This window comes from Sinocyclocheilus grahami, unplaced genomic scaffold (genome assembly GCF_001515645.1).
Source record: "Sinocyclocheilus grahami isolate Dianchi unplaced genomic scaffold, SAMN03320097.WGS_v1.1 scaffold1400.1, whole genome shotgun sequence".
In the NCBI taxonomy this organism is placed as follows: domain Eukaryota; kingdom Metazoa; phylum Chordata; class Actinopteri; order Cypriniformes; family Cyprinidae; genus Sinocyclocheilus; species Sinocyclocheilus grahami.
The window spans coordinates 76246-87526 of NW_015506579.1; the positions used below are offsets into that span (position 1 = coordinate 76246).

The window sequence follows — 11281 nt, forward strand, 5'->3', positions numbered from 1 at the left end:
AGAGAGAGTGAGTGTGAGTGTGTGTGTGTGTGTGTGTGTGTGTGTGTGTGAGTGAGAGAGAGAGTGTGAGAGAGTGTGTGCGTGTGTGTGAGAGTGAGTGAGTGAGAGAGAGAGAGAGAGAGAGTGTGTGAGAGTGTGTGCGTGTGTGTGAGAGTGAGTGAGAGTGTGCGAGAGAGAGTGTGTGAGAGAGTGTGTGCGTGTGTGTGAGAGTGAGAGTGTGTGCGAGAGCATGTGTGTGTGGGCGTGTGTGTGAGTGAGTGAGAGAGAGAGAGAGAGAGTGTGTGCATGTGTGTGTGTGCGAGAGTGAGTGAGTTTGTGTGTGAGTGTGAGTGTGTGTGTGTGTGTGTGTGTGTGTGTGTGTGAGAGAGAGTGTGTGAGAGAGAGTGTGTGAGAGAGTGTGTGCGTGTGTGTGAGAGTGAGAGTGTGTGCGAGAGCATGTGTGTGTGGGCGTGTGTGTGAGTGAGTGAGAGAGAGAGAGAGAGAGTGTGTGCATGTGTGTGTGTGCGAGAGTGAGTGAGTTTGTGTGTGAGTGTGAGTGTGTGTGTGTGTGTGTGTGTGTGTGTGTGTGTGTGTGTGTGTGAGTGAGTGTGTGGTGAGGTCTCATACTCACAGACACAGCGTACAGGTTGTACTTCTTCAGGTTGGGTTTGGGTCCGATGACGTACTGTGACAGGTCCAGATTATCCAGCGGGAAATCCACCAGCGTCTGCAGCTTCTCCCGCCACCGGCCGTCGTATTTAAACCTTACAAACACACACCAACACGTTTGACACGCTGCTTTATGGGATATCAGAGCCCTGCGCTGCAGACGTGACTCACCGTTTCAAGTGTACGAGTAAAATGGGCGGAACTTTCCAGATTTGCATCTTCTTGATGGCGTCTCGGTGCGTTTTACAGTGGCGGCAGTAGAAGCGGTTGCTGTCGGTCAGACGCTCCTCTTTAGAGAACAGCTTCAGACAGTCCTGTACAAACACACAGCAGTGATTAAAGCCAGTTACTATGACTATAAAGTCTTAATAATCGATCTAACTCTGAGAGAATAGTGACTCCACACCCAAGTGGAAATTTCAATTTTTGAAATTGTGAGAGTTTGTGACCTGTAGCGAGCACTTGCTGCTGGACGTCATCTCCAGAGTCAGGTACATGAAGGTCTCGAAGGTGCGGGACTTGTGCTGGCAGCTCATGCACTGGACCGTGGACTTAAACTGACCCTGGAACAGAGCCACGATGATGGACTCGTTCAGGAGCCTGTGTTTGGACCAGGCCAGCTCTGCTGCGCTCACGTCGTCCAGATGATCGATGTCCTCCTCCTTATACCCGCGCCGCTTATCCGCCTGACAGAGAACGAGAGAATGCCCGTCTTTATCATGCTTTCTGGTACGAGGCGTATCGTTCCTGAAGAACACGCTCAGCTCTTGCTCTCAGCGCTGTACCTTATTGAGATCCTCGTGCAGGCCGTCCATGAGGAACAGCAGCAGCTCCTGAGAGTCCTGGTGCTCGTAGCTGGAGAAGCGGTTGTTGATTTTACAGATGGTGCCTTTAAAATCCTGCGGGCTGATCATTTTGTACTGCCCTGACCACAGTGCCTTCATGATGATGCTGAACTCCTCGGCCACCTCGCCCTTGTGACCCAGAATATTGGCCCTGTGAGAAACACACACACAGTCACACTGAATGTGATCGTTTAATCAGTGACGTCTGAAAGATGGATTACCGGTTAATGTCGTCCTGATAAATGTTCCTGTTGAAATAGTCTGCCATGGCGACCGTGTTACACAGGCACTGGAGGATAGAGTTCATGTAGCAGGTGTTGCCGAGGTTACGGAGGCCCGTTAGCAACGGCCCCTGACCTCCAAACACCGGGTTCAGGTTCCGGATCTGAGCTGCAGATGGCCGAGCAATCTCCACCTTATTGTAAGTAGCAGCGGTCAGCGGCCTGAGACACAAACACACATCAGCACGCCTGTGAAGAACTTGTGTGTGTGTGTGTGTGTGTGTGTGTGTGTGTGTGTGTGTGTGTGTGTGTGTGTGTGTGTGTGTGTGTGTGTGTGTGTGTGTGTACTTGTTCTCTCTGTTGATGGTGGGCACGGCTGCAGGTTTTCTGCTGGTCTCTGCGCTCAGCTCTTGGCTGATGTCTGGAGAGGAGTACGAGCGCTTGAGTTTGGACTGCTCTCGGTCTCGCTCCTCCTCTCTCTCGCGCTCCTGCTCCAGCTCTTTCTCCGTCTCGGCGGGCTGCGGTGGCTTGGCTTTAGCGGCGCTGGGCTGGATCTGAGGCGTGTGGACCTCCGGAGGGTACAGGTGCACGCGGTTGGTGGGAGAGTGGTAATATCTGTAGGTGCCCGTCACCGTGTCCAGAAACTGCAGAGACCAGCAGCTCAGGGTTAGAAACGCCAGCGAACAACAACACGACACGACAAACACCTGCTGCTCTTACCTTCATCCAGCCGTCTGGCAGCCCTGGGACGGTTCGGCCCATCTCCTCACTGTGTGCTCGCGTCAGAGACTCCCTCTGGAACACACACACGTGCGCGCACAGGTTACACACTCCTGTTCAAGTGTGTGATGTCGTTCACATTACACAAGGGGTGTGCGATGTTTATTGTTTTAACAATGTGCGAGACGAGTTGTCACTTTCTTCACAAAAACGCAACAAAAAACACGCTTTGCACACGTTTTCCCTGCATAATGTGGCCTATTTTAATTCTGTTAAGATTGCCCCAAAATTCAACATACAGGCCTACGTTGCCAATTTTCCCCACACGTTTTGTTGTATATTCATATGAAAGGATATAGTTAATCTGTCACATGAGCACTGTTTCTACTCATTCAATTATCTTTACTGACAAAATCCCAGAAAATATTGAGATATATTTTTTGTCAATATCCCCCACACTCCTACTCAACCCTCCATAGATCAACCTAAGCATGCTGCGTTCAGCCGTCCTGATGCTGGTGAGTGTGTGTGTGTGTGTGTGTGTGAATCTGTCACATGAGCACTGTTTCTACTCATTCAATTATCTTTACTGACAAAATCCCAGAAAATATTGAGATATATTTTTTGTCAATATCCCCCACACTCCTACTCAACCCTCCATAGATCAACCTAAGCATGCTGCGTTCAGCCGTCCTGATGCTGGTGAGTGTGTGTGTGTGTGTGTGTGTGTGTCACTCACAGTGCTGAAGGTTGCAGGTGAATCCAGAGACATGCTCTTCATGGCAGCGTCCAGCGGCACGTCCTTCTGTGCTCTCCTGTTCTTCTCATCTCTGGCGTTTCCCTGATCCTCCTCTTCGGCCGTCTGTCTCTCCAGCTTCTTCCTCTCCTGCTTCTCGTCCTCCTCCTCCTCCTCCTCCTCCTTCCTCTCGCTCTGTTCTCGCTGATGTCTCTCGGCCGTCTCTTTCTCCTCCAGGGCTCGTTTGCGCTGCTCCTGCTCTTTGCGGGCTTTCTCCATCAGACTGAGGGTCTCAGCGTGGATCTCCCTGCGCTCCTCTTCGCTCAGAGCTCTGGAAGGGTCCAGCGGGGGTTTAGCAGAGCGGTCGGGCACCACGGGGCCGTCGTTTACCGAGGGCTCATCGCTGAGCTTTGCACTCGATGCCGGTTTCACCGCAGGTTTCTTGGAGCGGTCGATCTGCATTCAGAGGAAGCGTTAGTGCATGTTTGTGTGGATGGTTGCGCGGCGCTGCAGGTGTAACTCACCTGTGGAGTGTGTCGTGGCACGGCGGCGTCTGTCTTTGCGGGTTGTTGCGTGGGTGTGTATGCGGGCGGCTCTGCGGGCGGCTCTGGGTCCACGGTTCTGCCGTTGAGCTGCGCATCTGCAGGCTCCTCACACACACTCACGGCTTCGGGCTCCTCCAGCGACGGGTACGAGAAGTTCACTGAAACCACAGCAACAGCGTCACTGCATTCACTGATCAGCATGGAGATACACTGAGATTAAGAACGATCACACCAATATCAATAACGATAATTATATTAGCACCCACGCACAATAACGTTCTGGTTATTATAAACGCTGCAGTTTTGTCGTCTGTCGCTTTAAATGCTTGAGCTTGGATGGTTTCTGATTGGCTGTCAATGTTTTTAATCGCTCATCAGATGGAAAATATTGTTCTTAAAAGTGATTCCAACGATATCGTTCCTCCGTGTCGTTATATTTCTGGTGTGATTTCATTATTCTCATAGACTTAGAGAGATTATTAAAATGTTATAGTTATCATTATAGTCATTGTCTTTGGTGTTAATGGGCCTTAAAGGGACAGTTCACCCAAAAATTCTGTCATCATTTACTCTCCCTCAAGTTGTTCCAAACATGTACGAGTTTGCCTTGAACACAAAAGAAGATATTCTGAAGAATGTTGCTGGTTCCTACTCCATTTCTGGGTGAGCTATCCCTCTAACACTCGACATCAGCCTCTTCAGCTCAAACCCTTATATCACTAGTAATGAAACAGTCGTCCCATCATTCGCTTTGATTCACAAAACTCAATTCAATTCGATACCTTTCTAAGTTCTGGCTTTGCCATGCGAATTTAAAATGTAAAATTAGACTTTATTATTCATTCTAAGTAAAAAGTCCTTTTGCAGCTCTTGTGCACTTCAGATGATCAGTGATTTTCACCCCAAAAACTTTAGACATTTTTAATATCCACAATGCATATTAGGATACATCAGTGCACGATATATCAGTGCAGCCGGTGTGTTGTGCGTGCTGTGAGACTCACGCTGGGGCAGTGTGCTGGCCGTCTGCTATATATTTTTTGTCAATATCCCCCACACTCCTACTCAACCCTCCATAGATCAACCTAAGCATGCTGCGTTCAGCCGTCCTGATGCTGGTGAGTGTGTGTGTGTGTGTGTGTGTGTGTCACTCACAGTGCTGAAGGTTGCAGGTGAATCCAGAGACATGCTCTTCATGGCAGCGTCCAGCGGCACGTCCTTCTGTGCTCTCCTGTTCTTCTCATCTCTGGCGTTTCCCTGATCCTCCTCTTCGGCCGTCTGTCTCTCCAGCTTCTTCCTCTCCTGCTTCTCGTCCTCCTCCTCCTCCTCCTCCTCCTTCCTCTCGCTCTGTTCTCGCTGATGTCTCTCGGCCGTCTCTTTCTCCTCCAGGGCTCGTTTGCGCTGCTCCTGCTCTTTGCGGGCTTTCTCCATCAGACTGAGGGTCTCAGCGTGGATCTCCCTGCGCTCCTCTTCGCTCAGAGCTCTGGAAGGGTCCAGCGGGGGTTTAGCAGAGCGGTCGGGCACCACGGGGCCGTCGTTTACCGAGGGCTCATCGCTGAGCTTTGCACTCGATGCCGGTTTCACCGCAGGTTTCTTGGAGCGGTCGATCTGCATTCAGAGGAAGCGTTAGTGCATGTTTGTGTGGATGGTTGCGCGGCGCTGCAGGTGTAACTCACCTGTGGAGTGTGTCGTGGCACGGCGGCGTCTGTCTTTGCGGGTTGTTGCGTGGGTGTGTATGCGGGCGGCTCTGCGGGCGGCTCTGGGTCCACGGTTCTGCCGTTGAGCTGCGCATCTGCAGGCTCCTCACACACACTCACGGCTTCGGGCTCCTCCAGCGACGGGTACGAGAAGTTCACTGAAACCACAGCAACAGCGTCACTGCATTCACTGATCAGCATGGAGATACACTGAGATTAAGAACGATCACACCAATATCAATAACGATAATTATATTAGCACCCACGCACAATAACGTTCTGGTTATTATAAACGCTGCAGTTTTGTCGTCTGTCGCTTTAAATGCTTGAGCTTGGATGGTTTCTGATTGGCTGTCAATGTTTTTAATCGCTCATCAGATGGAAAATATTGTTCTTAAAAGTGATTCCAACGATATCGTTCCTCCGTGTCGTTATATTTCTGGTGTGATTTCATTATTCTCATAGACTTAGAGAGATTATTAAAATGTTATAGTTATCATTATAGTCATTGTCTTTGGTGTTAATGGGCCTTAAAGGGACAGTTCACCCAAAAATTCTGTCATCATTTACTCTCCCTCAAGTTGTTCCAAACATGTACGAGTTTGCCTTGAACACAAAAGAAGATATTCTGAAGAATGTTGCTGGTTCCTACTCCATTTCTGGGTGAGCTATCCCTCTAACACTCGACATCAGCCTCTTCAGCTCAAACCCTTATATCACTAGTAATGAAACAGTCGTCCCATCATTCGCTTTGATTCACAAAACTCAATTCAATTCGATACCTTTCTAAGTTCTGGCTTTGCCATGCGAATTTAAAATGTAAAATTAGACTTTATTATTCATTCTAAGTAAAAAGTCCTTTTGCAGCTCTTGTGCACTTCAGATGATCAGTGATTTTCACCCCAAAAACTTTAGACATTTTTAATATCCACAATGCATATTAGGATACATCAGTGCACGATATATCAGTGCAGCCGGTGTGTTGTGCGTGCTGTGAGACTCACGCTGGGGCAGTGTGCTGGCCGTCTGCTGTCGGGGGGGTTTGACTTTAGCGTTGCTGCTGTACATTGGGTAAAAGAGCAGCCAGTTGTCGTATCCTCCATCCAGCACCAGAGGCTCACTGCGCAGGATCGTGCTGCTGTCCCACTGCACACACAGATACCACACACACACACATCAGATACCACACACATCAGATACGACACACACACACACACACACATCAGATACGACACACACACACACACCAGAAACCACACACACACACACACACAAGATACGACACACACACACACACACATCAGATACGACACACACACACACACGATGAGCTGGAGATACAGTGCCAGCCCTACAGTACCTTATAGAGAGCATCCTTCAGACTCTGTAGAGTGGTGCCCAGTTTGAGATCAGAGACGCAGCTGAACCAGTCCAGCAGAACCACGTAATCCACAAAGCCACGGCGCTTCCAGTCCTCCAGAGACTCTGCCGGGAGCTTCAGCTGGATCTGGTTCACCGTCACCCTGAGCATTAGCAGCACATTCCAGTATTCAATATTCATATACACGAGTGAAGCAGATTACTGAAAAAGAAAACATGTAGGGCGGGACTTGGTTCTATTTGTCAGTTGTTGATTGGACTCCACTTAAAGCTAGTTGCAGAGGCAACATTTGTCATTTTCATTTAGTTTAACTTTATGTACTAAAATAACAAAAATGTAATTTAAAAACTATATAGACATGTTAAAAAAAAAATCACTAAAAGTTTAACCCGCATACAAAGGAAAATGGAAAATACAAACTAATTTAAAATATAAAACAAAACTATAAAAGTATCTTGATACTAAAATAACACTAATAGCAGAAGACCAGCATACATCACTGTCACTTCACTAGATGTTATGATATTCTGATTAAAGGTTGCAAGGTCAAAAACATTAGTATAAAATGAAACGCGCATGGATGAATCTTTCACAATAAGTTGCATTTAGAAAATAGATTTTTGGAACATGTGAAATGCAGACTTCACTATTATTTCACTAACGGGTGATGATGGGTAACTGGGCAGATGCATTGAGATGAGTGTGTGTGTGTGTGTGTGTCTGTCTGTCTGTGTGTGAGAGTGTGTGTCTGTGTGTGAGTCTGTCTGTGTGTGTGCGTGTGTGTGTCTGCGTGTGAGTCTGTGTCTCTGTGTGTGTGTGTGTGTGTGTGTGTGTGTGTCTGTGAGTGTGTGTGTGTCTGTCTGTGAGTGTGTGTGTGTGTCTGCGTGTTTGTGTGTGTGAGTGTGTGTGTGTCTGTGAGTGTGTCTGTGTCTGTCTGTGTGTGTGTGTGTCTGCGTGTTTGAGAGTGTGTGTGTGTGTCTGTCTGTGTGTGAGAGTGAGTGTGTGTGTCTGTGTGTGAGTCTGTCTGTGTGTGTGTCTGCGTGTGTCTGCGTCTCTGTCTGTCTGTGAGTGTGTGTGTCTGCGTGTGTCTGTGTTTGTGTGTCTGTGTGTGTGTGTGTCTGCGTGTGTCTGTGTTTGTGTCTCTGTGTGTGTGTGTGTGTGTGTGTGAGTGTCTGTGTTTGATAGTGTGTCTGTGTGTGTGTGTGTGAGTGTCTGTGTTTGAGAGTGTGTGTGTGTCTGCGTGTGTGTGTGTCTGTGTCTCTGTGTGTGTGTGTGAGTGTCTGTGTGTTTGAGAGTGTGTCTGTGTGTTTGAGAGTGTGTGTGTGTGTGTGTGTGTCTGTGAGTGTGTGTGTGTGTGTGTGTGTGTGTGCATGAGAGATTCACCCCGGACTGATGGCCTCCTGAGGAACACTGATGCACGTCTGAGACGGGACACACATCTGAGACTCCTCGAAGTCCTGTCTGCTCCGCGCGTCCATCACCAGCACACTTATACTGGGATCCTTCATCAGCTGGAACAGATCCTTAGCGCTGACGCTTCCTGACGGGACAGAAAACACACGTCACAAAACAACAAACACACAGAGAAGTGTGACACTCCGCCGGGACACACGGTACCTTTATCACAGCCGGTCTTACTGTTATTGGGCTCCTCTTTAACCTGCTGTAAAACACACACACACAACAGCAAAATTAATTATTAACAAATCAAAGCATACATGATAATGGCCTGTGACCTTTAAACATTGACCTGTTTAACTGTTCGAGTGCCAACTGCAAGTTGAACTACTAAAACACGGATAATTACTATTATTTTTTTTTTTATTATCTCGCTATAGCATATTCATATTGTTCCTTTTTAAGCTACAGCAGGTGAAATAAACTTGTCACATGATCAAGCTCATAGTATGTTTGCATGGACCATGAAGCCACACTGAAACTGGGTCACAATGCAACACGGTTCATTTTTACCATACACACTTGTGCAGGTCAATCATTTTTAACATTTTTAGTTTCGAAGTTTTTCATTCTGATATTTTCCAGTTTTTGATGGCTCATTCAGCAGAGAGCAATAAGTCTATTTTTCTTATTTTTATGTCAATATTGTCTGATTTACATTAATGATGAGGTTAGTGTTAAGCAGACGTACCCTAACTAACACGTTCGTTTGTGTAATCTGAATTGATGCTTCCTTTTTCCACAGTATTACATATCCGTGCAGCATAAAGCTTCAGGAATTGATTCTCATTGACGAGTGTGTTTATCAGATCAAATGATGAATGATTTCCAGTCCAGCAGCATTACAGCACCTTCTTATTGTCCTTCTTCTCTGAAGCTCCTCGAGGTGAAGCAAGGCTATCTTTTTCACTTCTTTCTTCTCGTCGACTCTTTTCCTCCTTTCTCTCTTTCTCCTCCAGCTTTTTCCGCACTTCTGCCTCCTCATACCTGAGAGAGCAGCACCAGAAGGTGAACAGAGTGTTTGTGAGACAGAAGAGTGTGTGTGTGTGTGTGTGTGTTTACACTAGGCTTAACATCTGCCTGGGACAGATCAGTGGATGATTGACAGGTGAGTGGGCGGAGCTCTGGGATGCATCTGGCCTCATTAGAGTGCACACTACAGATGTGATGAGAACTGTTTACACCTGTATTTAGCACTGAACCCTTGTGATCAGAGCACCTGAGACAGATGTTAATAGCAGGTGTAAATGGATCCACTGTGAGTGTGAGAGTGATTGTGTGTGTGTGTGAGAGAGTGTCTGTCTGTGAGGTGAGGTGTGAGTGAGTGTGAGTCTGAGTGAGTGAGTGAGTGTGAGAGAGAGTGTCTGTCTGTCTGTGAGGTGAGGTATGAGTGAGTGTGAGTCTGAGTGAGTGAGTGAGTGTGAGAGAGAGTGTCTGTCTGTCTGTGAGGTGAGGTATGAGTGAGTGTGAGTCTGAGTGAGTGAGTGAGTGTGAGAGAGAGTGTCTGTCTGTCTGTGAGGTGAGGTATGAGTGAGTGTGAGTCTGAGTGAGTGAGTGAGTGTGAGAGAGAGTGTCTGTCTGTCTGTGAGGTGAGGTATGAGTGAGTGTGAGTCTGAGTGAGTGAGTGAGTGTGAGAGAGAGTGTCTGTCTGTCTGTGAGGTGAGGTATGAGTGAGTGTGAGTCTGAGTGAGTGAGTGAGTGTGAGAGAGAGTGTCTGTCTGTCTGTGAGGTGAGGTATGAGTGAGTGTGAGTCTGAGTGAGTGAGTGAGTGTGAGAGAGAGTGTCTGTCTGTCTGTGAGGTGAGGTATGAGTGAGTGTGAGTCTGAGTGAGTGAGTGAGTGTGAGAGAGAGTGTCTGTCTGTCTGTGAGGTGAGGTATGAGTGAGTGTGAGTCTGAGTGAGTGAGTGAGTGTGAGAGAGAGTGTCTGTCTGTCTGTGAGGTGAGGTATGAGTGAGTGTGAGTCTGAGTGAGTGAGTGAGTGTGAGAGAGAGTGTCTGTCTGTCTGTGAGGTGAGGTATGAGTGAGTGTGAGTCTGAGTGAGTGAGTGAGTGTGAGAGAGAGTGTCTGTCTGTCTGTGAGGTGAGGTATGAGTGAGTGTGAGTCTGAGTGAGTGAGTGAGTGTGAGAGAGAGTGTCTGTCTGTCTGTGAGGTGAGGTATGAGTGAGTGTGAGTCTGAGTGAGTGAGTGAGTGTGAGAGAGAGTGTCTGTCTGTCTGTGAGGTGAGGTATGAGTGAGTGTGAGTCTGAGTGAGTGAGTGAGTGTGAGAGAGAGTGTCTGTCTGTCTGTGAGGTGAGGTATGAGTGAGTGTGAGTCTGAGTGAGTGAGTGAGTGTGAGAGAGAGTGTCTGTCTGTCTGTGAGGTGAGGTATGAGTGAGTGTGAGTCTGAGTGAGTGAGTGAGTGTGAGAGAGAGTGTCTGTCTGTCTGTGAGGTGAGGTATGAGTGAGTGTGAGTCTGAGTGAGTGAGTGAGTGTGAGAGAGAGTGTCTGTCTGTCTGTGAGGTGAGGTATGAGTGAGTGTGTGAGTCTGAGGGAGTGAGTGTCTGAGTGAGTGAGTGTGAGTGTCTGTGTGAGGTGTGTGAGTGAGTGAGTGTGTGTGTGTGTGTGTGTGTGTGTGTGAGAGAGAGAGAGTGTCTGTCTGTCTGTGAGGTGAGGTAGGAGTGAGTGTGTGAGTGTGAGTCTGAGGGAGGGAGTGTCTGAGTGAGTGAGTGTGAGTGTCTGTGTGAGGGGTGTGAGTGAGCGTGTGTGTGTGTGTGAGAGAGAGAGAGTGTCTGTCTGTCTGTGAGGTGAGGTAGGAGTGAGTGTGTGAGTGTGAGTCTGAGGGAGGGAGTGTCTGAGTGAGTGAGTGTGAGTGTCTGTGTGAGGTGTGTGAGTGAGCGTGTGTGTGTGTGTGTGAGAGAGTGTGTGTGTGAGAGAGAGTGTCTGTCTGTGAGGTATGAGTGAGTGTGAGTCTGAGTGAGTGAGTGAGTGAGTGAGTGTGTGTGTGAGTGTCTGTGTGAGGTGTGTGAGTGAGCGTGTGTGTGTGTGTGTGTG

General features: G+C 48.1%; 1 protein-coding gene across 5 annotated transcripts in view; it reads right to left on the reverse strand.

The window, feature by feature from the left end:
- The window catches only part of LOC107569974 (ubiquitin carboxyl-terminal hydrolase 8), a 16404-nt gene that overhangs the window by 687 nt on the left and 4436 nt on the right, over positions 1-11281 (reverse strand). For 3 of the 5 annotated variants that reach the window (XM_016256150.1, XM_016256149.1, XM_016256154.1), the window contains 14 exons: positions 9103-9238; positions 8411-8456; positions 8177-8333; positions 6773-6935; positions 6417-6558; positions 5392-5570; positions 4871-5323; positions 2435-2509; positions 2063-2358; positions 1715-1936; positions 1434-1644; positions 1098-1334; positions 820-962; positions 611-743 (listed from right to left, as the gene is read on the reverse strand). In XM_016256150.1, coding sequence (XP_016111636.1) covers positions 611-743; positions 820-962; positions 1098-1334; positions 1434-1644; positions 1715-1936; positions 2063-2358; positions 2435-2509; positions 4871-5323; positions 5392-5570; positions 6417-6558; positions 6773-6935; positions 8177-8333; positions 8411-8456; positions 9103-9238 — 2593 coding nt within the window. The remainder of the gene's footprint in view (positions 1-610; positions 744-819; positions 963-1097; positions 1335-1433; positions 1645-1714; positions 1937-2062; positions 2359-2434; positions 2510-4870; positions 5324-5391; positions 5571-6416; positions 6559-6772; positions 6936-8176; positions 8334-8410; positions 8457-9102; positions 9239-11281) is intronic. The other 2 variants (XM_016256151.1, XM_016256152.1) reach the window with 2 other exon arrangements.